This window comes from Carettochelys insculpta, chromosome 4 (assembly GCF_033958435.1).
Source record: "Carettochelys insculpta isolate YL-2023 chromosome 4, ASM3395843v1, whole genome shotgun sequence".
Lineage (NCBI taxonomy): Eukaryota > Metazoa > Chordata > Testudines > Carettochelyidae > Carettochelys > Carettochelys insculpta.
In genome coordinates, this window is record NC_134140.1 from 83,950,751 (window position 1) to 83,978,719 (window position 27,969).

Sequence of the window (27,969 nt, forward strand, 5' to 3'; positions counted from 1 at the left end):
TTAACAAGTGTTTATATATACAAAATGCCAGGGAAGCAGTAGAAGTGGTAAGAGCCTTTTCTCGTGAACTCAGTAGCGTGTGTTGTGGGGTTTTTTGTATATGGAGCAACAGAAAGTAGAGGCCTTGAAGAAAAACACAACTAAACATTTGAAAGTGACAGTTGTTTTGGGGTGCTTGAGTTTGCACTCTGCAGTTGGATTGGATGACTTTTGGCCTGATGTTTTAGAGGATTTGTGCTGGTGAAAACTAGGCTTTATGCTTTTTCAAAATCTCTAGTCTCTTTTAGGTTGCTAGGGCAAACTCAGGAAATCTAGATGGATGGATGTAGGCAGGCAGTATAGGACTCCTACATCTCAAAATGTTAACTTAAAAGCATAGCAAAGTATAAGGTTGCTTTTCCTTTTGAATATTTAAGGATTTAAGCAGTTAGATATCTAGAGAGGGTCTCAAAATTTAAATCACATATTTTATGATGAATGTATGAGGAAGAACCTGTTTTAAGTTTGTGCTGCTTTTTGTCATCTACATCTGTCTTTTTAAATTCTTATTGGTTGTTTTGCTTTTAGCAGTATAATGAAAGCTACAAGTAATTTAGCTTCCTTTCTTATCAACATATATTGGAAAAATACATGCCTTGTTACCATTTTTAATGTCTTAATTATTGACACGAAACTGTACACTTGGAGTTAAACAGAAAGTTAGAGGCTTTCTTAGTACCTGCAAAAAATTAGCTTTTGTTCCTTAAGTATGATGCAAGAATGATAAGTCAGCCTTAGAAAGGAGAAATGGAGCCAATAAGGAGGGATTCTGATTATAATAGCCAGTCTCTGTTTAATATCACTGAGCAGGATGAGGTTTTGCAGTTTCTCATGGAAATAGCATCCACAGTACTAAAATGATTACCTCATTCTCAGTACCAGTGCCAAGCACTTAGCCCCACAGTGAACACACGGGGTTGATTTTCAACATGAAACAATCCAGAAGTGTGGAATGACATTTTCAGGTGACAGTTATGGTTCTATTGCCTGTAATTAGCACCTCTTAACATGCAAACCTGCCTGTGCCTTTTTCCAGGCTGTTGAAGCTCAAATACGAAGTTTTGGACAGACCCCTTCCCAACTACTCATAGAGCCACATCCTCCAAGAAGTTCTGCCATGCAGGTGGTAGGTATTATATTAACTCTTTGTGATACTTTCAACTTTTGTTTATTTCTGTACTGTTGCTGTATATGTTCAGGGTTTGTTTGCTTGTTTTGTTTTTTCTTTTTTGGTTATGCCTGTGTGAAGGGGGAATTTAAGGTTCTGTGCATTTAATTTATAACCACAACTTTCTGAATTATAAGTCATCACTGATATATGCAATGTTTGACTATTATTAATTCACTAATTGCTGAAAAGATTGTGCCGGTTCACAGTACAGAAACATCATGTCAGTATTACCTAAAAACATTCTGTTAATGTAGTATACTAGGCTCTTAGAACTAGTGGATTCAAATGTTTCTACATTTCAATCCCAATCCTCAGAACCTCTCAGTTTGCATTCAGCTCCTTACAAGAACTGTATCTATGGCCCCCTATGCTTCTCCCTTTTCCTCTCTGAATGGAAGGGACCTTGTATCAGTGGAGTCGCACTAAATGCTATGTTGAAATCTAGAGTCCCCAGAAATTGAACGCTTGTAGAAGTGTCATGGGTCGGGGATGGAAAGGGCTAAGTTCCATCATCCACCCTGAGATGGATGCCAGCTGCTAGTACTTGGGGAAGGAGGTATCTGGAAACCCAGTTCTCATTGGGTATCTCTGCAGGTGAGGGCCGAAAAGACTGGACAAGGGAATATCCTCAGCCTTAGGAAGATCCCTTAATACATCTGGATTTAGGAGGTGGGGACCCTGAGGCTTCCCCCCAGGCATAACTTTTTCCCTAAAAGCTAGGATTACTAGGAATTGTGGAGCTGAAACTTGCATAATGAAGAATTTATTTTAATGTTTTGCAATAACACTAGGGTGACAGTATCCAGGCGCACTGAGTATTTACATGTTTTCCATTTTACCTCTACTGGTTTGTAAATGTAATTTTATTAAAGCAACTGTTATTTTATTATTGATTACTTTCTATTTTATGCCATAGGCAGCCCCGGCATATGTCATCACCAAATTCAGAACCTGCATGTGTAAAATTACATTGTGACCAAATGGAATGAATATTCTATTAATTCCTTAATTTCTGTAAATTTTACATTCTCTTACGGGTCAAAATCGGTCCGAAGGAATTCTCTCTTTTAGGCTACATCTATGCTACAGCAATCTTTTGAAAGAAGTCCTTCCGGAAGATCCTTTCTGAATGAACTTCTTCCTAAAGAGTGTGTCCACACACAAAAAAGCGGCTCAAAAGAGTGATCTGCTCTTTCTGAAGAGAGTGTTCCCACAAGCACCCCTCCTTCAAAAGAACGGGTCTGGGCTCGAAAAGTCAGGCAGCGTGAGGAATGCTCTTTCAAAAAAAGGCCCGCAAAGTGTCTGCACTGTTTTCTTTTGAAAGAAGCTTTTGAAAAAAGTCACTCTTTCTGAAACGGGAGTGGAAGAGCTCTTTCAAAAGGAGCTCTGCGTTCTTTCAGTTTAATTTCAAAAGAATGCTTTTTGTGTGTAGACACTCCACTGGATATTTTGAAAGAGCCGCTTTTGGAAAATATTTTGAAAGAAATTACTAGTGTAGACATGGCCTTAGTGTCTGTGTAACTTCCTACTAGGATTTAAAACATCCCTGAGAACGAACGAGTTTTGAGATGAAATACACAGAAAAAGAAAACCACCCTATAATTACGTCTTACACCCATAACTTAGAAATCATATAAAATAGCAGCCTAATAAATCTAGAATTTGTTATCCATGAAAAACAACAAGGAGTCTGGTGACTCCTTCAGGACTAACAATTTTATTATGCCTTATGCCATAGTCAAATTGTTAGTTTTTAAGGTTCCTCCAGACTCCTTGTTGCTTTTTGCTGAAACAGACTAAAACTGCTGCCTCTCTGAAATGGCTTATCCATGCACCACCAGCCTGTATCTCTTGACTTTCTAGTTACTTATTTTGACAAGTTTAGCTGAATAAATTTGTTGTTATTAAGCAGTTTGTGTAATAAGAAGTGTACGGTTTCATCAGAGTATAGTATATGATGATGGTCTTAGTAAATATTTGGCATCTAATGGAAGGAGTTCAATTTCATGAAGTTAATTATATCAAACTTCTATAGCTTTACATACAGAAATTAAATTGTAATTTACATCTGTACTTTACCCCATCCTTGTCTAGTAACACACAATTTTACAGAACTATTGTTCTAACAATTTTAAAATGTGTAAGTTTTCCAAGAAGGGGAAAAAAGGGGTTACAGTGTCATATGTGGGGAGGAAGGGGTTTTATGCCATCATGCATAAGAATGCTTTATCATTCTAATCATTGTACTATTTACTAAAGTTTCAATAGCCATTTTTTTTCTCTGTGTGAATACATCAGAAATTAAAGCCACCAAGCGCTAAGTGCATGAGCCATAATATACACCAGGTGTAGTAATTAGCAGTCACACGAAGGCTGACTATATGTCTGGTTTTGCTGCTGTTGCTCTTATCCCCTTGTGTTTTCACACCATCAGATAGCTGGATTTAATTGAGGCCACATCAGATGAGGCATTACTGACACCTTTAATTGAATGAGCATCCAGGGAGGATTAACTCATAATATTGATTGGCTTTTAGCCACTTGTTCAGAAGGGTGTCTTGGTAGCTTATTAGTTGCTTTTATTTACATCTTTATGCAAAAACTGTAAATAGGAATTCATAGTGCAATATGTTTTTCTAAGTACTCTTAATAACTTTTTAAAAAGGAGTGATAATAAAATGCAAATGTATTTAATTCCTTTTATTTCAGATAAATATATATTAAATGTATGCATTTATGTAAACATTTACATATACATCTGTGTATTGGACTATTGCTGGCAGAAAATAGTCAAGTGTACAAATCAGTGTATTTTTATAATGATAGTAATTTAGTTATTGCCAGCTAGACATACTAAATGAGCATGGATGACAGTGGACAGTGAAATAATAACTCTGTCATAATTTTTACTCTATGTCCACTGTATACTAGTGAAAAGAATCCTGTGAAGTTCTGTTACTTTCTTAGCTTTGTAACTGTTTGACATGCAAATTGCATGGATTTAACAAATCTGTGGAAAATCAATACATGGGTTTAACATTTGCAGTGATATTGAGGGGGTCTTAGTTATAAACTTTCTAACTATATTGAAAAACTGTTACATTGATTGGGCTGCAGAGAATCTGGATTTATTTCCTCTTTTATTCTTTTGTAGGCAGCAGAGGTATATGTAACATAAAAGGGTGGTGTCTGTGATTTCATCTATTTTCTAAACATTTACTTTCCAACTGTGTATAATTGTGTTGTGCATAAAACACATTTATAATTCTCTATATTGCTTGTCTTACTTCTGCACAACATAAATACACACAGTGCATGCATTTACTGTCTGTACCTGTGTGTGTATATATATATATATATATATATAAAAATTTCCTTATTTCTTTCATCCATTTGGTTTGTAAAGAATCTTAGCCTGCCAACTAAATGGAGCATGTGATATTCTCTGGGAGCAGGAATTGTTCACTTTCTTGGTTATGGGCTTCTTTTAAATTGCTTTCCTTAGTGTGCTGCTTCTGTAGATATTGAAGATAATGCATTTGCCAGAGACAGGCAATTGGAAACTTTTAATGTAACCTGCAGCAAACATTGAGTTTAGATTTTTTTTTTCCCTTTTCTGTAGTGCTGCTTCCTTAAGGGCATACGTGAAGGATGTCCACTCAAAACAGTTGTTTCCACTAGCCTGTTTACTGCTACTTCATTTATTTTTCCTTGCATTGCTATTGGTTCTTGCTTATTTTAATTCAGTCTTACTTCTCTTATTCTGTCCTCTTTTCTCCCCTCCCTGTCTTTTCTTTTTCCATGTGTTTGGGTTCTTGTTTGCCCACTCAACAGTATCTCCTCCTGCAGAGTCCATTGATGTTCACAGACCAAGCTCAACAGGATGTTATCATGGTCCTAAAGTTCCCATCCAACTCCCCTGTCACTCATGTAGCAGCCAACACCCAGCCTGGTCTGGCAACTCCTGCTGTGATCACTGTCACTGCTAACAGGCTCTTTGCTGTGAATAAGTGGCATAATCTTCCTGGTAAGTAAAGAAATTTTAGCATTAGAAACTACCACCATCCCAAACAGGGACTTTCTAGTTGCATTTTAAAACTGCAGTAGAAATATTTTTTTTAAATTTGTGTTTGCAGATGCTAATTCAGTTCATAGGTACATTGTACTCATTGCAGATAGACAAAGATGACCTTTTCTGAAGTGAAGCTGAACACTGCAATCCAAATAATGTTAAGCAACAAGCTACCAGGAGAAAGAGTTACGTACCAAAGACATCAAGTAATATTCGAGAAAACCTAAGAAAGAGGTCCCAACTTTGTTATCAGAATAAACACTTGCAAGTGTCCAATAGGCCAGTGTTTCCTAAACTTAAAACGTTCACATACCCCTTTCAAGATTTTGGCCTTATCAGCGTATCTCCATTCCCAGTGCCGTTCCAGTGCTTATCTTCTGATTTTTAGAAATTTATTTTCTGCCACATACCCCTTGAAATCCTTTTGTGCACTACTGATGGTATGTGTATCACACTTTGGGAAACACTGCAAAATAGGCTAAATATATTCCTAACAGTTAATCAACACAAAGGATCACAAAGTGTAAAGCAATGCTGTCTGGTACCCAGAGATCGTGGCCTTGTGCCAGTCCTCATTTTTTCCAAATGAAATTTTAGTTCTTTAAAGATCAGCACTCCATTTTGCATCTCCTTTTTTCAGCTCTGTGCTCAGATTGAGGAGGTAGGAACCTTTCTAATGTCTGGAAGGTAGTGCTGCCACAGAAGCATTCACAACTTCCTTGAAATGTTAACTAATAGCTTCTACTAATCAGTTGCGAAAATCACATCCAGAAATCAAAACTGAAAATATCTGGAATGCTATAGTCCCTATAATTTGGATAGATACTGGACACTTGAAAGCCTTTTGCCAATAAAAAAAAGAAACAGCATATCCATAAACTAACCACTCATATTAATAATACCTTTGTAATTTGTTGGACATTAACATATAGCCAGTTCTGTTTTGAATTCCTGTATTTTCTAATCCTTGAGTAACCCATCCTCATTCTATAATTAGAGCAGCTTTAAATCAGAGCCATAAAAGCAATTCATTTCTGATGGCATTGCAGTAAATTGTTAGCTGGTCAGAGGCCTTCTGTGAAGAAAATATAGCTTCTTCCCAAATAGTTTAAACAGAGGACAATCTTTTAATGTTTGGACCAGGCTAATGTCCACATTACTGATTTCCTGCAAGGAAATTTGGACCCACACTCCTCTTGACTACATTTGAAAAAAGCCAGATGACTCTCCACCCCTACCCCCCAATGCTCTTTTTCATCTGTTGTAAATCACTGGCCAACAATGTCCGAGTGGAAAACTCTTGACCTTATTCCAGGACCATTTCACCCACCCAAGAAGCTTTGAAAAAAAGAAGATCCTTAAATTGTATAAGTTGTCCACATAGCAGAAAAGACATGAATGAAAACTGTATAATACTTGCAGAACTTAGACAGAGAAAACATAACAGCCTCCCATGCTGTTATATTACCTCAAACATCCTTTCAATAGCCAGTGTATTAAAACCTGTACGAGAATGCATAACATTCAATAGTCATATTTAGGAAAATATATCCTGTGGATGTCCTAAAATTATAGGAGTTGCCGTGGCTTCTCCATATTTGTGCTAATTGATATTCTGTATTCCAGCAACAAATGACTGAAAACAGTAATTTCCATATTTTGCTCTCCAGAAAAGGCAGCACAGAAAGCCAGGGTTCTAAGCCACTGTTGTATTCACTGAGAAGCACTATTCTCTCTGCACAGAGAGCTGCAGAAAAATCCACGCTTCACAGACTGCTTTGAGAGCTAATTTTGAGGAAGCTGCCTGGGGCTTCCTGGAACGTGAAGGATCTGAAGTTAGCCTTGGCTTCAAATCCAGTAGTAAAATTGGGCATTGATCAGGTCTAGGAAGCCAGTACTGTAACTATTCTATATCTCTTACTGTGATCATAGCACCTTCCACAGGGAATACTTGCACTATGAGTCGTCATGAGAAGGCATGCTTAGTTGGCAAGTAATAGGTTGTCACACAGACGACTATTTAAAATCCCACACATGCCTCACTCAGCCCATCAGTGGCTTTGTCAACCAGTTTACGACATCAGTGCCCAACAAAGCACATCTATGCAGGGCTGGTGCTGGCACTGTTTCATAAAATATTAATGTTTCATTGCAGTACTGTTGTTGAGTTCTATCTAAATTTAGAAATCAATGTGATATTAAGGTTTACAAGAAAGCTATACCTTAAGAGGTACTTCAAGAAAAGAGAGATGTTGCTCCTAATGATTCGTCTATTATATTAGCTTCTACCTTCAAGGGGGTTTTTAATTGAAGTTAGAGTTTTTAATGAAGCTGGAAAAAGATAAATTGACATAAAATCTAGTAAGTAAATATTCCAGAGACGTGCATTTTGACAAAATATTGATCAGCAGAATTATTTAGTACAATTAAAATTTGCAGATAAGTGTTTTTAAGTAATAGGTGAAACATTAAATACTGTGTGATTTGTAGATTTTTTTTGTCTCTATCATAAGTTGATATTTTTAAACAGGTCCATTGTAATTTGCTGTTCAAAGCTGCCCTTTAACAAGTAAAAAGGGGATGAGGAAACAGTATTTGCTACAGTCAGCAGATGGTTGTCATATATTGTTTTCCATGTTCTATGCCACTTAATTTTGCTTTGTTGCGACATGAGAGGTTGTCAGTAAAGCATCTGTTATCGCTTATGGCCCAGGACCTGAGCTGTTGATGATGGCACACGTTCAGAATAGCACTAATGTAAAATAAATGTTTCATAAGTAACCCATGAAAGCGCCTGGAGTTTTTTTTTTTTTTTATTCAGTCGAGAGACAAACTTGAATGGTTAACAGTTGCATCTAGAGTTTGATTTATCATTTTTATGTGCCTCAACATATGAAAATAATGCTGACTTTTAAAATCTTATTTTCTGAATTTCAGCTCATCAAGGTGCCGTACAGGATCAGCCATACCAGCTGCCAGTGGAAATCGATCCTCTCATAGGTCTGTCACTTTCTTCTCTCTTTGCGATTCATTAAGCTCTGTATGGTGGCCCTGAAGTGTAGATTACGGTTGTTTTTCACTTGCTGGTTGCTGGGAATGGAATTTTCCTGATAAACCATTTGCATGCAAATTGGAATGCAATGAGCTGTGGCTATGCTGGTATTTCATCAACTCCCCCTCGTTGGTTTGCCTAATTTGAACAGGCCTAGGACGCGTGTCAGTGAAAATTAATATGGATGCTGTAATAATGTGTGATTGAGAATGTGCATGAAGTACTGTCAGGATAATATTGGATCTTTTCATCACTCAGACTTGTTGATGAGCAGGAGCGAGGCACGTTATGATGAATTGGTGCACTGGTAATGTGATGGAGCTCCTTTGCCGAGAAAATTTTCATAATACCAGTGGGGTTCTTAACAGCACTATGTTGTGAAAAATAAAACTGTGGTGCCAGGGTTTCATCATTAAAGGAGATCAATCCTTTCTTCATGGACCTGCTGTTCACGCTGAGGGGATTAATGCATAATTGCAGAGCGGTTCCAAAGTTGAAATCTATTGCTCTTCTAGTTTTAATGTTATGATCTTAGTATTCATGTTACTAGGGCACTTCAGTCTTTTGGATCACTGCCAGTGGTGTGTTTGTGTCTGTTTTTTAAGGACAGAGAAAAGAGTCTCACTTTCATTTAAATACGTTTTTATATTAAATGATAGTGCTTTTCATATTAACATAGCTGTTTTAATTGTTTATACTATAAACCCCTATTTTAAAGGGAATTGCAGGTTAGCTTTAATTCAGCATGATTTGTAACTTGGCATGTGATGATTCTGCCTTGGAGACAATTAAAAAAAGAAATTTGAAAATAATTGTTCGTGCATTTTTGTTTTCAGAAGCCTGTAAATAAATTTTCTTTTTAAAGCCTCATAATTTCTGTTTTTTAAATGTTCAGTTTAAAAAACAGAGAAATTATAAGGTTTTAAAAAGAAAATTTATTTACAGGCTTCTGAAAAAAAAATGCAGGCACTATTATTTTCAGATTTCTTTGGCTAGTCTTATTTTTGTTTTGTTTTATTTTTTGCCTGGCTCTCCACTATCTTTTGCATGGATTTGTCTATCAAATAGTTAACTACTTTTAAAAATCAATATAGACAATACATGATTCACAGTAAGGACACATGAACGAGTTCCTAGTTATTTATAAATTTGATTTTATATATTTATAAATGCTATTGTTTTTCAAAGTGCTGTAGTATTTTGCATAGAGCATTTTTTGAGGATTGTTGTTACTTAGTGGACCCAGCTGAGATCAAGGCCCTATTGGGTACAGTACAAGCAGACAGTAAGCAACAGTCCCTGCTCTGAGTTGCTTACAATATGAGCAGACAAAACCTCAAAGACTAGAAAGTGTTACCATTTCACAGATGGGGAGCCAAGGCACAGTGCGCTTAAGAGCTTGATCCAAATCCTTATGAAGTCAATGGCCTTTAAATGACTTGTTGTGGTTGAGGCAGAAGTGAACCCTAAGTGATCTCCTTAGTCTATGTCATGCCTAAACTGCAAGACCATGTTTAATGTCCTCTTAAAAGTGTTTCTACAGATCCTCAGATGAATGGATTTATAATGCCTAAAGTGTCCTGTACTCAAAAGTATGATCTCTTGTACCTCCCTTTTGGCAGAACTTGTAATTTTAACCAAATAGTCTGAAATTTTCCACCCAGCTGTCCTGCGCAGTCTGGAATGGAACTCAAACATCCTGATTCTCACTGTTCCTCTGCTGTCAGGAGATATCTCTGAAACCCACTGGCAAAATGTGTCTCTTCCCCCACTAGTCCTGGTCCTCACAGGATGACAATTTATAATTCTTTTCCATAACTCAGCTTTGTAGGATTTTTTCCTAACCTAGGCAGACATTTTTGATTAGTCATTATAATTTTGTGTATCCTTCATATTCTGCAAATGTTGCTTTAATATTTTTCAGTTGCAGCTTACTTAAAGAAAGATTTACTTATATTTTGTTATGTACGACAAGAAATTATTTTTACTGGGAGTTGTACGCTACATCTAGATTCTAGAAGAACGTGTTTCTTGTCACAAATGTCATGATGGGTAATCAGCGGTGCAAGAGTTTTGAATGTGACATAGTTGCCAAAAGAGCTAATATGATCCTGGGATGCAGAAATATGGGAATCTTGAATTGGCCAAGACAGGCCATTTTATCTCTCTGTTTGGCACTGATGAGACAACTGGTGCAATACTGTGTCCAGTTCTGGTATCCACAATTCAGGAAGGGAGATGGTTCAGAGAAGAGCTGCAAGAATGATTAAAGGATTAGAAAATGTGCTTTTCAGTGACAGACTTTAAGAATTTGTCTGCTTAGGTTAACAAGGAGAATGTTATAATATGACTTAGTTACAGTCTGTAAGTATCTATGTAGGCAACATATATTTAATAATGGGCTCTTAAGTCTAGCTGAGAAAGGTATGCTCTTGTGTCTGAACACTGAAGCTAAACAAATGCAGACTAGAAGTAAGGTGTGCATTTGTAACAGAAAGTAATTATAACCATTGGGACAATTTTTCAGTGGTCTTTGGTGGATTTTCCATCATTGACCATTTCTAAAAGTTTGGATGTTTGTTTTCTGAAAGAGAAGCTCTAGGAATATTTGGGGACAGTTCTGTGGCTGTGATGTTTGTTATACAGGTGGTTGGACTACATGATTACATTGGTGCATTCTGACCTGGTGCAGTTAGATATCAAAGAAGATGTAAGGAGCATAGATAACAAAAGGAGATGGAGTGAGGAGCAGAGTGGGCAATAATAAAATTAGAATAGATACATGCGTATGAACTTGCAAAGGGGCTAGAATTTAGAGAACATAGATGCTAATATTGATGCTCCATGTCTCTTCTTGCACTTTCTTCTCTTTAGCAAGCAATACAAGTATGCACAGGAGACAAATCACTGACCTTTTAGACCAAAGCATTCAGGTCCATTCCCAGTGTTTTGTCATCACCTCTGACAATCGTTATATCCTGGTTTGTGGCTTTTGGGACAAGAGTTTCCGGGTTTACTCTACTGATACAGGTAAGTGGCATGTTAACCAATGGAGAAAATTAGAAAGCATACTTGTGTTTAGAGTGAGGAGCACAGTACTGTTTTTCCTTCAGTAATCAAGACATAATTTTTAATTACTCTGAAGCAATTTTGGGAGATGAGAGTAAATTTCACTGTCAAAGAACTGGCCGTAAGTATTATTAAATTCCTCCCACACCATTTGGCACAGAATGCTACGCTTTGAGAAGCAGCTGATTATTGTTTTGGATATACCTTTATATATTCAAGGATCAAATCTGCATATTCATTTGTCTTCAAAAGCCTGAGAGAGACAGTGACCTTCATTCTACAGTTTCACAAGAAAACAGATTTCTTGGGTTTGTTTAAAGCTTTTGCATACTAGACAAATTAATTGTTTCTAGAGTGCATGCCTGAATGAAATTGTTCTACTTTGTATGTAATTGAGAAAAAATATTTTAAGAAACATAGCAGAGTCCCTTTGAAATAATAACAAATCACACAGGTACAGTAGACCCCCGACTCATGCTGAGGTTGCATTCCTGTGCAACCCCACTTAAGTCGAATTTCTTGTTACTCAGGGAGCCAGAAAACTGACCAGTGCAGCAGCACTGGTCTGTTTCCTGTCTGCTGAGTGCCAGGCATCAGCTTCCTGCTCACAGGAGTGGGGAAAATGACCAGTGCAGCAGATCTGGTCAGTTCCCTGTCTCCTGTGAGTGGCTGGGAGGTGATGAGCTGGTCAGTTTCTCCGCTCCTGTGTGCCTGGCCCTCAGCCCCCTGACCCTCACAGGATACAGGAAACTGACCAGCACTACAGCTCCCCACTGCTCACAGGAGATAGGAAGCTGCAGTGCTGGTCAGTTTCATGGTTCTCCTGCATGTTGGGCAGCCTGGAGCCAGGCACCAGCTCCTTACCACCTGGAGTCACGTTAAACCAAGATACATGCAACCTGAGTTCTACTGTACAATAACAATGAAGGTGTTTGAGAAAAGAAAACCTCTCTAATTTTGATGAACTCCCACTACACAGGTGCAATACAAGGAAAAAAATGGAACCATTAAAAAGAATGAAACATGACTTCTCTCCCATAAAAATATGGCCAATATGCAAGACCTTAGGTCTATGGAAATGTCTGATCTTGGGAGCCTGACAGAGTTACATCCATGTCCTGCTATGCTGAAGGCAATCATAGACAGTAAGAATCATGGAAGTATAGGCTGAACGTCTCTAATTCAGAATTCTCTTGTCTGGTAAATTGTAATCTGGCATGATTTTAGTTAGCCAGATGACTACTTACCATGGGTGTGACCAGTTTTCCATGGTCCCATAAAGTTTGTTGACAGCCACCTGTTCTGGCTCAGTGTCCTGTGCTGTTATTTAGCTGTAATTTACCCCTAAATGTCTTCTAAGCACCCAGTAACCAGTGCAAATGTTGGTAATGTGCTAGAAAATATTGAACTCATGTTGTCCAGCACTGGTCAAGTCCAAACGGTGCTAGATAGGAGAGGTTCAACCTGTATAGGAAAATACATGTTTTGCTTCCCATTCATTGTCTTATACTAGGAATAGAATCTCACCAAAGGGCATTTCCTTTGAATTAATGATCAGTGAGGGTTATCTAGGACATCAATATGTCTTGGACATCAACCCTTCTGTTAGGTTGTTGTCCTACATGATGTTCTTCATTATTTAAATGGATTGGTTTATAATGGTTTTCATGCTTACCAAACAAAAATATTTTACAAAACAACAGAACAGTTATTAAGACTTGACCTCCTGCATACTTTGGAGTTAGGGCATTTGTCATTCATTCAGTTTAATACATGACTACTATACATGAAAAGTTTACTGTGTGTTGGCTGACTGCACTCCTTTATACAAACTGTTCAATTTAACAGTTCACTTCTATTTTGTTAACCTTCTCTTTAGTGAAAGTCAGAGATCTTGAGAGAAATAACTAGGAATAGCAAATATTCCACACAGTTTCTTGCCTTACATTAAAGATATATTGACTTATGTTCTGTCAATTTTTTCAGTGTTGAAAAGCTAGCACATGTTTTAAGGCTAACTGAATTCAGTGTCATGATGAAAAATTAGTAGTATTTTGCTAACTCGTCTGCAAATGTTAGTTGTTAATTAAGTGACACTGTATTTAAGTCTTATTTAGAGATTACTGATTAACTTAAATCTGACATAACTGAATAGGGTATGATTTAAAGCATTACATATGATTATCAAGAAAGTACAAAAAGTTGTACCTATTTTTTTTTTCAATTTGTTACTGTCCATCTCACAAACAAAATCTGGTTGTAGCTTAAATAAATTAATTTGCAGTTATTTTTAAATATTAAAAGTCTAGCAGTCAAGTACCTTTTCTGAGTTTGGCAGGATAGCAAGGGAAAAAAAGATGTGATCAGTAATGTATAATGGCAAGCTCTCACAAGTGTTGCACTCAATTATATTTTAGCACGTATGCAAAGGAAAAAAGGGCCTTTTTCTTATTAGATTTCAGGGGGCTTTTGTAACAGGAAATACTTTTAACGTAAATCATGCTTTCTGATTACAGTTAGTACAGCGGAGGCATAATAAAACCTTCCTCCAGCAGTGGGAATTATTTTCAGACAGCATTTTAGATGCAGTAGTGCAGAGATTTGAGTCTGAATTTTTTTATTCGTAGCACAGCTGTCAAATAAAACATTAACTAGAAAATTTGTTCTGTCAAAAAAGGGATATCCTAGTGCATATGGTAATATTTGATATTGCTTCATGGAGAGAGGGATTGGAATTAAAGGAGACCAAAAAAGTTGAAAAACTCTTATGAGATTCACTGAGTAATTTAACAAAGATAAAGAAAAGCAGCAAATTTCTTTTGTGATGGTTGGTTTGAACTGAGTTAATCTTAGCCCCATGGCAATAATAAAGTATAAATAACCGGGCAGTGTGAACATATGAACAACTGTCAAACAAGTCTTGAAAAATATTTGCTTTGTAGAGTAGAATAAAAACATAGAATAACTGGAAGTGGGGGGAAGAAGTGGGGGTGGGATGGGAATCTTTTAAACTCATAACTCTTTAAGAATAAGTTGAGTGTTTCAGAAATATAAATCACTCCCAATAGAATCATGGAAGAATCATAGAAAATTAAGGTCGGAACAGACCTCAGGAGGTCATCTAGTCCAACCCTTGCTCCATGCAGCACCAACCCACCTAAATCATCCCAGCTAGGGCTTTGTCAAGCGTGGCAGTGAAAACCTCTAAGGATGGAGATTCAATCGTCTCCCTAGGCAACCCTTTCAAGTGCGTCACCACCTTCCTAGTGAAATAGGTTTTCCTCATATCCAATCTAGATCTCCCCTCCTGCAACGTGAGACGGTTGCTTCTTGTTTTGTCATCTGCCACCACTGAGAATAGCTTCTCTCCATCCCCCTTCAGGTGGTTGAAGGCAGCTCTCAAATACCCCTGATTCTTCTCTTCTGCAGACTAAATAAGCACAGTTCCCTCAGCCTCTCCTCTTAAGTCATGTGGCCTAATCTCCTAATCATTTTTGTTGCCCTCCATTGGACTTCCTTCATTTTGTAAAGCACTCTTTCTGTAGTGGGTGGACACCAAACTGGGTGCATTACTCCAGATGTGGCCTCATTAGTGCCAAATAAGCCGCGTCTACACATGCACGCTACTTCGAAGTAGCGGCGCCAACTTCGAAATAGCGCCCGTCATGGCTACACATGTTGGGCGCTATTTCGAAGTTAACTTCGACGTTAGGCGGCGAGACGTCGAAGTCGCTAACCCCATGAGGGGATGGGAAGAGCGCCCTACTTCAACGTTCAACGTCGAAGTAGGGAACATGTAAATGATCCGCGTCCCGCAACATCAAAATAGCGGGGTCCTCCATGGCAGCCATCAGCTGAGGGGTTGAGAGACGCTCTCTCTCCAGCCCCTGTGGGGCTCTATGATCGCCGTGTGCAGCAGCCCTTAGCCCAGGGCTTCTGGCTGCTGCTGCTGCAGCTGGGGATCCATGCTGCATGCACAGGGTCTGCAACCAGTTGTCGGCTCTGTGGATCTTGTGCTGTTTAGTGCAAGTGTGTCTGGGAGGGGCCCTTTAAGGGAGCGGCTTGCTGTTGAGTCCGCCCTGTGACCCTGTCTGCAGCTGTTCCTGGCACCCTTATTTTGATGTGTGCTACTTTGGCGTGTAGACATTCCCTCGCAGCGCCTATTTCGATGTGGTGCTGCCCAACGTCAACGTTGAACGTCGACGTTGCCAGCCCTGGAGGACGTGTAGATGCTATTCATCGAAATAGCTTATTTCGATGTCGCTACATCGAAATAAGCTATTTCGATGTAGCGTGGACGTGTAGACGTAGCCATAGAGGGAAATAATTATTTTCCTCAGTCTACTAGCAATGCTCCTACTAATGTACCCTGCTGTGCCAATAGCCATCTCAGCAACAAGGGATCACTATGGACTCAGATCATGTTCTTGTTCACTGTAATCCCATATCCTTTTCTACAGAACTGCTGCTTAGCCAGTTGGTCCCCAGCCTGGAGCAGTTACGTAGAATTCTTCCATTGTAACTGCAGACTGCTCCTGTCCCTACTGAACCTCACTGGATTTCTTTTGACCCAATCTTCTCATTTGCCTAGGTCACCCAACCCTCTGGTATACCTACCTCTCTCTTCACCTTCATGTCATCCGCTAACTTGCTGAAGATGCACTGCACCCCCTCATCCAGATCATGACATATGATGTTGAACTAAACAGCCCTAGGACCAAACCATGGGGCACTCCACTTGATATCAGCTGTCAGCTAGACATCAAGTTGTTGATCTTACCCATTGAGTCTGATGACCTAGTCAGCTTTCTATCCACATTATAGTCTGTTCATCCAACACATTTCATTTTAGCTTGCTTGCACACAGACTGTGGGAGACCATATCAAAAGCTTTGCTAAAGTGAAGGTGTATCATGTGCATTGCTTCCCCATATCCACAGAGCCAGTTACCTCATCACAGAAGGCAGTTAGGAATTTGGTCAGACATGACTTGCCCTTGGTGAATCAATGTTGACTGTTCCTGATCACCCTTCTCTCCTCCAAGTGTTTCAAAATGGATTCCTGGAGGGACCTGCTCCATGATTTTTCCAAGGACTGATGTGAGACTGACCAACCTGTAGTTCCTCAGACTCTCCTCTTTCTCTTTTTTTTAAAGATATGCCTTTTTCCAATCATCTGGGATCTCTCCCCCTCCCATCAAGTTTTCAGAGATAATGATCAATGGCTCTGTAATCACATCGGCCAACCCTCTTATTACCCTCACTTGCATTACATCTAGCCCCGTGGATTAGTGCATGTCTAGTTTTTCTAAATAGCCCTTAACCTGACCTTTCACCACTGACGGCTGTCCGTCACCTCCTCCCCATTCTGCACAGTGCTGCAGTCTGGGAGCTAACCTTGTCCGTGAAGACTGAGGCAAAAAAGCATTGAGTACTTTAGCTTTTTCCACATCATCTGTCAATAGGCTGTCTTTTTGCATTTCATTAGGGACCTACACTTTCCCTGAATTTCTTCTTGTTACTTACATATGTGTAGAAACTCTTCTTGTTCTCCTTCACATCCCTTGCAAGCTGCAGCTCCAGCTGTTTTTTGGCCTTCCTGTTTATACCCCTACATACTTCAGCAATATGTTTATACTTCTTCCTAGTAATCTTTACAAGTAGTTGAAATACTAAGGGAATACAACTGGAAAATAGATTGTGGAATTTAATGAAATAAATTACGAAAACAATACAAAACATTAGATAGCTCAGGGAAAACTGTCTGTTCTATAAGATTAACAATATTGCTTTAGATAAATTTTGTGCTCTGAAAGTGTTTCACTGCAGCCTTCCGAACTCTTCAGATTAATAGCTTTTGCTGACTAAAATGGTTGACTAACCAGCAACACTTATACGACCTGGTAACCTAAATGAAGAATCCTCGCACAGGTGTAACATCTGGTTTGGAATGTGTGTCATATGCAGAGAGATTAAAAAGACTGGGACTTTTCATCTTAGAAAAGAGAAGACTAAGGCCGGGGGTGGGATATGGTTGATGTCGAGTGTTTTCTTTTGTGATGGTACATGCCGGTATGTCATGTCAGCACCTTCACTGAATAAATCAGTGTTCCCCCCAGCTTGTTGCCATAACATAAGAACTGGGCGTCACCAAATGAAATTAATAGATAGAAGGTTTAAAACAAACAAAAGGAAGTTTTTCTTCACACATCACACAGTCAGCCTGTGGAATTCCTTGCCAGAGGATGTTGTGAAGACCAGGACGTGATCAGGGTTCAATAACAGATCTTCATAAATTCAGGGAGGTTAGGTCCATCAATACTTATTAGCTAAGGTGGGTGGGAATGGTCTCTCTTGCCTCTGTTTTTCAGAGTCTGGAAATGGATGAGAGGAGAGGGATCACTCAGTGGTTACCTGTTCTGTTCACTCCCTCTGGGGCATCTGGTGATGGCCACTGTTAGAAAAAAGGATACTGAGCTAGATGGACCTTAGATCTGACCCAGTTTGGCCATTCTAATGTTTTTATGATGCCATAGCATATATGGAACAAAAAGACAATTTTAAATGGCAAAATAAAATGTAATATGGCCAGCAATTACCAAGTTATAGGAAATATTTTTGGGTGTAAAAAGTCTGAGCTCTCATGAGCCTGCAGCAGTATTATGCTCCACTATCATGTTCACTCACTTTTCAACCTAATGAAGCAATACTTTTTTTCCATTATAAACATATAAACATTAGTTTTCCATTAATAATTCACTTTATAACCTTGCCTCCTTGACTGAACCCTACAGGTTAGAATGAGGTTTATTAGATGACTTTGTCTTTTCTTATTTAATCAACCTTGTTCCTTACAGTAAGTTCACTTTGTAGAGCTTTGCCCATTCTGCAGTAGTTTCAAAAGTCTCAAGATGACACAGGTGTTCCTGCCAAATACATTTTGCTGTCAGTTCTTTGATATCTTAAATTTCTGTTTTCTTTATTTCATCCCAGTGTGCCATCCCGCCTCCATACCAGTGTGTGTCTATGTATCTACACATACACCAACTCTCCCCCCATAGATATATACACGCATACAGAGCAGATGAACCAGGCATTTCTCAGGTCCTTTAACTGAAGTATTTTTGATGTCTTTCTGTTCTTGTTTTGGTTTTGGACATTAAAAGGAAAATATATATTTTATTTAAATGGAGGCTTCATTCTGTATTTAAATAGGAGCACTCAGGGAAGGGAGTTGGGGGGTGGAGGAGGTAGGGCAGGATGTAGGTTTGGGGGGTCCGAGAAGGGAATGGAGGGTGCAGGAACAAGGCAGTAGTTTGGTTACAGGGGGAATGGGGAGGGCTTAGGGCAAGGTTGGCTGTGGGGGGGCTCTGGCCAAGTGCTGGGGAGGCAGGAGTGAGGGCAGAGGCTAGCAGAGTTGTTGCGGGGACTGAGGCTTGGGGTGGAAGATGCAGATTGAGGTTAGGGAGTGGGTGCAGGTTTGAGTATGTGATGGGGCTTAGGGAAGGAGGAGAGCAGAGGGCTCAGGGCTGGGTGATCTCAGGGAGGGGGCGGGGCTTACTGGAGACTCCTGGAGTGCCTCGGAGGGTGTCAGGCCATGGCTCCCTGCCCTCCTACTGGCCCCTGAAGGGGAAGGTTAGATCAGGCTGTGTTTCCTGGCCTCCCCGCCTGTCCTGGAGGGAGTGAAGATTGGGCTTTGGCTCCCTGCTGTCCCCAGGGGATGGGCGTATTCGGGTCATGGCTCCTGGCCTCCCTGCCTGTCCTGGGGGGGCCGGGAGGGTGCTGTTTGGGCCATGTCTCCCAGCTGCCCTGTGGATCCCAGCCCTCCTCCCTGTCCTCAGAAGGGTGGGTGGTTGGACTCCCACCCCACATGCCTGCCTATCCACAGGTTGGGGGGCTGAGTTGGGAAGCAGCTCTCAGCTCCTCTCTGCCTTTCCAGTGATGAAGAGGCCATGGCTCTTGCCCCTCTTCCCCCCCAGTGTCCTTGGAGAAGGGTGCCAGTTTGCACAGAGCTCCCCACCTGCCCCTGTGGAGCAGGAGGCTGTCAGGTTGTGGCTCCAGGAAGCTGCATGCCAAATTTCATGGTCATAGCTCTTATGGTGTAAGGGGAATTCTTGAACAAATGTAGCAGACAGATGCACTCTCTAAAATACATGTGTCTCTCCTATCTCACCTTTCTGATTGTTGTTAGCTTTTCTCCACCATAGTTATGGCTTAACCATTTAATCCTTTATTGTAAATCTGTCCTTCCAGCCCTTTTTCTGAGCTCACTCCTCTTCAGTGTCATTATTTTTTAATTAATTTTTTGTGCAAAACTGAACATATTACTCCAGGTGCAGTCACATCAGAAACAGTATAAGTAAGAACTATGAGCTATTATTTTTCAGCTGTATGACTTAATCTTTTAATTTATATAGCCCCAAACTGTATGCTCTGGTCTCCTGCACTGTCCCATCCCTCCCCTTATCATGGTACAAAGTCATGTCTCTACCTACTACAACCCTGAGGTGAGTTGAGTGTTGTTGCTTCCCACATTTCTCCTGATATTCATATGTTTCAGAACATTTTTTTTGTTTTTTATCTCCTTCCAATTTCTTATCATTTTTAAGTTTCATGAATATCCAGTTTCTGCTTCATCATTTATCTTTTTATTTTATTTTTGATGAAGGTATTAAATATGTTCCACTTTTATAAGTTCAACGAGTAACAGGTTCCAGTAGCTCCAGCAAGATGGATGCTGATGACTACCCTTTTGGTTTAAGGAGCTTTTCTCCCACCTATTCTCCCTTCTTCTGTGAAGGGGTTTTCAGAGGGCATTTGTAGTTAGCCTTATATGGTTCACTCACTCATGCAAATCCAGCCTGCATGAACATACACACACTTATGAAAGTGTGACTTGATTTTATTAAGATTAAAAAGTAATAGCATATTCCTGTTTTTTATATCCAAAATTGCTCATTTTTCACAAAGAAATGTTGAGTTTTTCTGGGTTTTCTTGCATATACATTGTTACATATTTGCGTAATTGTACTATTTACAACAGACAAACTGTATACAAAAAAGCTTTGTATCAAATATATTCTTTTGAGCTTTTATGGGCATTGCAAGTGTTCACAAAGGTAAGAAAGCTGAAGGAAATTTTAAGGATTGTGTGCATTTTTTTGTAATTAAATAAATGCTCAAAAAGCTGGTTATGTTTAATGCCACATTCATCAGATGTATATTTGTACTGCTATTTTCTCCTTGAAACTGCCTTAAATAAATTCTGTCATGATTCCTGGTTGTAATAAGAGTTTAAATATATAAGCTATGTCTACACTAGCCCCTGCTTTTTGAAAGGGGGATGCTGATGAGACACGTGTGATATGCTAATGAGACATGTGCATGAATATGCAGCACCTCATTAGCATAACCACCGTCGCAGTGATTTGAAAGTGCTGCTTTTGAATCGTACACCACCCGTGTAGACGGGGGCCATTTGAAAGGACCCCCCCCACCAAGTCTTCAAAAGACCCTTATTCCTAAAACCAAATATATGCATGGCAATGCCTCATTAGCATATCCCAAAGTGTCTTATTAGCATCCCCTTTTCAAAAAGTGGGGGCTAGTGTAGACATAGCCATAGTGTTAAGAAACATACTGGCTTGGTTTGATTTGGAGTAAGACACAATTCAGCAATTGATTCTTATTCACTCTCTGCCCCTATATAGGTGGCTGTGGTGTTAAATAGGTTTCCATCCCCTCAGAATATAAAAATTTGTCATATGAATTTGTCTTTCGCAACCAACAAACACCAAAGATACAGAGGCAAACAAACACCAAAGTTCTTGGACTTTATTCTATAAACATGGCTCATGAAAGTACAACTAAAACATTTTGTAGTATGATTAGCAGTGCCCTTTCTGTTTAAAACAAACAAAAAAAAATGGTGCTGGTGCTCAATACCAGCAAGTATGTGCACAAAAAAAAGCACTGATGATTAGTAAGCTCTATGGTAAAGCATTAACAGTATGTTTTAACCATAATTTTTATATGTTTCAGGTAAACTAATACAAGTAGTGTTTGGGCACTGGGATGTTGTTACCTGCCTTGCCCGTTCCGAATCCTACATTGGAGGAAATTGTTACATTCTCTCAGGGTCACGTGATGCAACATTGCTGCTCTGGTATTGGAATGGCAAAACGAATAGCATTGGTGATAACTCAAGTGGTAAGTAAAACCTATGTTATGAGTAAACTGCATGTAGTGCAAGGTAACAGTCATTACAGAAGTACTTAGTGCTTTTACAAAAAAATTAAAATCAACATACAAGGGATTTTCATATTTCTATGGAATTTTAAACTGTGCATGCTTCTGACCACATACATATATTATTGAGCCACAGTACTTCTGAGGCTTCTGAGACTCATAATATTATGAATACAATTTTGCATCTCCCACTTTGACTTGATATTTTGCAAGCTAATTGTTAGACCTGCAGAAAAAAAAACAAACCTTTTTTTGGAAACAGATCAACTGGACCAGCAGTTTTGGAAGGTATGTTTTTTAAATGAACACTTCTACGAAGATTGTTATTTACAAGTTATTATACAACGTATTCAAAAATATACATATATGTGTAGATTAAGACACTCTGATTTATATTGAGGAGTATCTTACCTTACAATCAAAATACCTAGTGTTTACTACTCAATGGGGGAGTAAAGGTGTCAGAATCTGCCCTTATCCCATTGAACCTCATCAGACTTTTTTTGTCCCAGTCCTCCATTTTTTCTAGGTCTCCGTGGATGTTATCTCTACCCTGCAGCGTATCAACCTTTCCCACTAGTTTAGTGTCATCTGCAAACTTGCTGAGGGTGCAATCTATTCCCTCATCCAGGTCATTAATAAACATGTTGAAGCAAAGCAGCCCCATAGGGTACTCCACTGGATACTGGACACCAACCAGACATAGAGCCACTGATCTTTACTTGATGAGCCTGATGATTCCACCAGCTGTCTATCCACCTTACAGTCTATTTATTCAATCCATACTTCTCTAACGTGCTGGCAAGGATACTGTGGGAGATGGTGTCAAAAGCTTTGCTTGAGTCAGGATATATTATGCCCACCACCATCCCCATATCTGCAGAGCCAGTTACCTTGTCATAGATGGCAATCAAGTTGGTCAAGCATGCCTTGCTCTTGGTGAATTCATGTTAACTATTCCTGATCACTTCCATCATCTCCAAGTGCTTCAAAATGGATTCCTTGAGGATTCCCTTCCAGGATTTTTCCAGGGACTGGGGTGAGGCTGACTAGTCTGTAGTTCCCTAGATTCTCCTCCTTCCCTTTTTTAAAAGATGGGCAGTACATTTGCCTTTTTCCAAACACCCGGGACGTCCCTCAATTGCCGCAGTCGTATCAGCTGACTCCTCAGAACTCTCAGATGCATTTGATCTGGTTCTGTGAATTTGTGTATGTCCAGCTTTTCTTCAAAAACAAAAGGGGTGGGGGCCTTGAGTACTTCAGCTTTTTCCATATCATCTGTCACTAGGTTAACTCCCTCATCTCCCTCATTCAGTAAGCATCTTCCACCTTCCTTGAGCAGTCTTTTATTGCTAACATGCCTAAAGGAACCTTTCTTATCTCCTTTCACTTCCTTTGCTAGCTGCAACTCCAATTGTGCTTTGGCCTTCCTGATTACACTCCTGCATGCTCAAACAGTATATTTATACTCTTCCTTAGCCATATGTCCAAGTTTCCACTTATTATAAGCTTCCTTTTTGTGTTTAAGCTCATCAGATATTTCTGGTTGCCCAACATATGTGCTTTTTTTTTTACAGCACATTGGAGCAGTGTGTTCCTGTGCCCTTAGTAAGGTTTCTTTAAAATACAGACAACTCTCCTGGACTCCTTTCCCCCTCATGTTAGCATCCCAGGGGACTCTTCCCTCCAGTTGTCTGAGGAACTCAGAGTCTGCTTTTCTGAAGGTGTGTGTTTTGCTGCTTTCCTTTCTTTCTTTGGTCAGGATCCTGAGCTCAACCATCTCATGATCACTGCTGCCCAGGTTGCCATCTGTATCTACTTCTTCTACCAGTTCTTCCCTGTTTGAGCAGCAGGCTGAGCTGAGCATAGCCCCTGCATGGTTACTTCAGTACTTGCACCAGGAAGTTACCCCCTAGGTTCTCCAAAAACTTCCTGGATTTTCTGTGTTCTCCTGTATTGATCTCACAACATGTGTCAAGATGATGGAAGTCCCTATGAGAACCAGGGCCTGTGATCTGAAAGCTTCTGTTAGTTGACTGAAGAAAGCCTCATCTACCTTGGTTACTTGACACTAATCAGGACTTCCAGTTCTTCCTGCTTGTTTTCCAGGCATGAAGCCTTTGTGTACAGACATCTAAGATAACTGGCTGATTGCCCTACTTGTAGAGTATGGATAAAAGATCCTCCTCTGTTGTACATGCTTTTTGTGTTTTTTTCTGGTATCTCACTTCCCCACTCACCTCACAACATGCAGTTGGTTCTGAACCCTCAAGCTGAACTATAATTAAATAAGAATTATGTATTTTCTATTGTTTGCGAAATGTGAGGTTCAACTAACAAATCTAGAACATTTTTGTAAAAAGTTTGTTTTGGAATTACTTCCAGTATTAGACTTTCTGAGAACTTAGTGACTTATTTGAGAATTTGCAAAACAAATTCATAAAGTCCACAAAGTGTTTAGATTGTGGCCTAAGATTATTAAAAAAAATCTGCAGTCCTGGCATGAATAGGCTACTAGCATCTTCTGATTCAAGGAACAGAAAAACTTCTTTGATGCACCCACCATAATTTTATAAGCTCCTTAAAATAAATAGCTTTGGCTCAAAGAGAATGGAATCTTTATAGGTATAATATGAATAGATTGCAATCTGATGGTCAGGGAAATGGCAAATACTGCACTATTTTTGCAACACTTGTAAATTTAGGATGCCCCAAGTAGTTTTGTTCAAGGAATTTTAAAGTTTGACAGGCCCATCAGGTAGAGCTTTACATTCTAGGAAGTAAAACAGTCCTCTTCAGAAAACACTTCAGTAATTTACTGCTGTGAAGCATTCAAGATATGTAAGCATTTCTTACTGTGTTTACAGCGTCCACGAGGACAGCCCATTCTTTACAGATCTGCAACTCAGTCCTGTTGAATTTATGAACCCTATGCTAATTGTTTAATTTTAATGGATGTGGGGCTTGCCTACAGTGTTTGAAAGAACTTGAGCTGTAGGCTCCATTCTGTCTTCACAAACCACTTGCTCCAGTGGGATTTAACACCGGTGATGGTCAGTTTTTCTGTCCACGGATTTTGTAAATCCCTTTCATATCTCTTCTAATATAAAGTACACTTTCAGGGTTTCTTATTCCAGGATTTGTAAAGTTTATATGTTACTCTATTACACATTTAGAGGCATCCCCTTCTAGAACAATTTAAATATAACATTTACAGCATGTCAGGCAGGTATAGAATACAAGACACATAGTAATTTGCCATGTTGCTATCCACATTTACACCTGAGAATCACCTGTTTTGTTCACAGATATAACCGAGAGCAGAATTTAACCCCTGTTCAAGTAACCTTTGAAAACAATATCATCTGTAATACTTTCAAGTATTGTGAAGGCTGAGGTTCAAAGCTGTATAGATAGGTATTTGTGCTGTGCTCCTCATTGTGGTATCTCTTCCATTGACATAGCCAGAGTTAATTTAAACTTTCTTGTGGTTTCTTCATCATCATCAAAATAATAATAATAATAATAATAATAATAAAAAGCAAATTCCAGGAAAAAAGACAGCTGAAACAGCACAATTTACATCTATTAAGACAGAGTTATGGCTGTATAAATCTCTTAGGCTGCGTGTACACTTGAGAGTTTTGTGGAAAGAAGAAGTGCCGTGTAGACACTTCTCTCGACAGAGGAGGCTCCTGGTTGCTGAACAGCCGTTTGCAGACCTGCCATTCCACTTTCTGTCACCTGAGGGCAGTGCAGTCTGGCAGGTCTCTGTTGACAAAGCAAGCTAGCAGCAATCTGTCAACAGAGCTTCTGTCCAGATTTTTCTGTCGAGTAACTTCAGTCAAGAGATGCTTCTAGTGTAGACATAGCCTTAAAGATGTAATTACAGATGTATACTGTGACATGAGAACAACAAAGTATGCCATTGAAATTTTAATTGCCTGACATGAGGGAAAAAAAAGAAACAATCAGCAAAAATCCCAATCCGTCCTTGCCGCCAGTGAGAATTTTGGATATAGATGAAAGTTGCTTCATTATGTCCAAAGATTTTGTGGTTCATATGCCCATCTTTGTGAATGACCAGAGCACTCAGTTCCAATGCATGTCCAAAAGTCACCGCTTTGCAGCCAAATTGGTGGGGAGAATCAGGGGACTGGGTTGGCAGGGTAGGACTCCTCGATTTTACTTCTCCCAACCGGTTGAATAAGGAAAAGAAACATTCCCCATGCATTACCATCAAAGACTGCCTGATGGTGTGTCTTCCATCCTCGCCTGTCATCAAAAGCTCCATCTGTCAATGCTGCTAGATATTTCTGTTTAAATGTGTTTGCTGTTTTTCAGTGATTTACATTGTAGTTGTGCCTGGAAGCCCTATTAACAATAGACGCTCCTTGGTGCTAGGTTCACATATAATCGAAAGACAGTGCATGCCTCAACAAGCTTACAATCTAGTGGTCTAAATTCACTGTAAGTGTAACTTTATTGACTTCTATGCTTAGCCAAAATGGTTTGTTAGGGAAACCCCAGAGATGTGTTTCTGCTCAGTTCTGATTCTGTCAGAAATGCGAGAGCTCCAACCTGGCCACTGGAAGAAAAAAGAAACAAGCATATTACAAATCTTTGACACCAAAAAACAGACACTGATTCTGCAAGTTACTCTGCACAGGTAGATGCCTGCATGGCCATGAAGCACTATTGAGGTCAACAGGGTCCACTCACAAAGTCACACTTAGGACCAGTGCTATAAATACTAAATCGTTTCATCCATTATTCCTTGGACTGCTGTATTTAAGGTTTCTATAATCAGTTTCGTAGAAGTAGTTATTAATAATATAAAATTGAAGTCTGGTTTTGACAATGCATCCATCATTTCATTTTACATTTTTATTGTTGCTATTTTTCTAGTTTTTAAAATGCAAATAGTAACAGAGAGAAAGCCATGCTAGTCTATATACTATCAAAACAAAAAAAGTAGTCTAGTAGCACTTTTGAGACTAACAAAATAATTTATTGGGTGATGCACTTTCTAGGTCATTATAGGGGCTCTTATGCATACTTGATTCTTGACTCCTCCCCCACCCCTCTGCTCTCTGATTTGCTCTCCTTGATAATATTTTTCTGATTTGTCAACCTTGATTACTATTTTTAATTCTCTGTACCTTGAATATTGAATCTGTTCTGGTGTGGCTATGGTGTGAAGAAGTGGGTCTGTCCCACAAAAGCTCATCACCTAATAAATTATTTTGTTAGCCTTTAAAGTGCTACGGACTGCTTTTTTGTTTTAAAATGCAAATGTATTTATTGTGAATTCAGTCTTAATAACATCTGCAACCAAAGGGCACTCAAGGGGGCCTCCTTGACACACCATAGTATTAAAAGTTGCAGCAGAAGGAATCTAAAACTGTTTCACTTCTTCACTTCCTCCTGGCTACCCCGTCTCCTCAGTAGACCAAAATGGCTTAACTCTCCCCGTCACATATTCCCACCAGATAGTGTCTATATCAGCCCTTCACCAGTGACTTTTCACCTAAGTTGTTTGATTTTGTTTCATTACTTCAGAAGGCATTGAGCTCTAGCTGCATTTGTTAATGTGTTAAGGTAGTTCTTAATCCAAGATGACAAATCATTGTGGTTGTGGCACAGTTAATAAATAAATGTTCCCTTAAATATATTTATATGAAAATATTTATAAAGAGCAGTTTTCCATGCTCAGCCAGACTGTTGTAAAGCTACTGTATGGAAATATTCTTCACCTTTTTGTTTTACAGAAAAAAATGTGTTACAAAATAAATATTATTTAAAATTACAATTAATATTTTAAATCCTGTTCCTGGGGAATGAGTCTGCTTGTTTTAGCTGAATTATTATTTAGAGGAATTCTTTTTCTCTCATGGGCATGTATTCAAATTGTTACATGTGAGGCTATTCAGCAATTTGAGAGACATATGGGAGGATGGATGGATGTTAGTCTGAAATGGTTTTTGCTTAGGCAGAATTTTGTGTTTAAAAAGCCAATCTGTCATATTCCCCATTTTAAAAAGGTGCTGGTAAAGGTTACAGTATAAAACTTATCTTGAAGTGATCTCTGGTAAAGTGTATATTCCAACATTGGGAATGCAGTGATAGAGAAAAAGAGACTAGACAGCTGTCAACAATTTAAGTCGCTGGGAAAAGATTACAAGTAACAATATACAGAGTCCTGAAATCATTCAGGCTCCTTGTAGATAGCTCAATAAAAATTTAATAAATTATACTTTCTTGCTGACTAGTTAATAAACTGCAGGGGGAAAAAAAAGAGCTGGATGAAAACTAGAAT

General features: G+C 39.1%; 1 protein-coding gene across 8 annotated transcripts in view; it reads left to right on the forward strand.

Moving 5' to 3' along the window:
* LRBA (LPS responsive beige-like anchor protein) overlaps positions 1-27,969 on the forward strand; it is a 657,226-nt gene that overhangs the window by 601,959 nt on the left and 27,298 nt on the right. For 5 of the 8 annotated variants that reach the window (XM_074993191.1, XM_074993194.1, XM_074993196.1 and 2 more), the window contains exons 49-53: positions 1,076-1,165; positions 5,045-5,237; positions 8,220-8,282; positions 11,209-11,364; positions 21,444-21,611. In XM_074993191.1, the coding sequence (XP_074849292.1) occupies positions 1,076-1,165; positions 5,045-5,237; positions 8,220-8,282; positions 11,209-11,364; positions 21,444-21,611 (670 nt within the window). The remainder of the gene's footprint in view (positions 1-1,075; positions 1,166-5,044; positions 5,238-8,219; positions 8,283-11,208; positions 11,365-21,443; positions 21,612-27,969) is intronic. The other 3 variants (XM_074993193.1, XM_074993197.1, XM_074993198.1) reach the window with 1 other exon arrangement.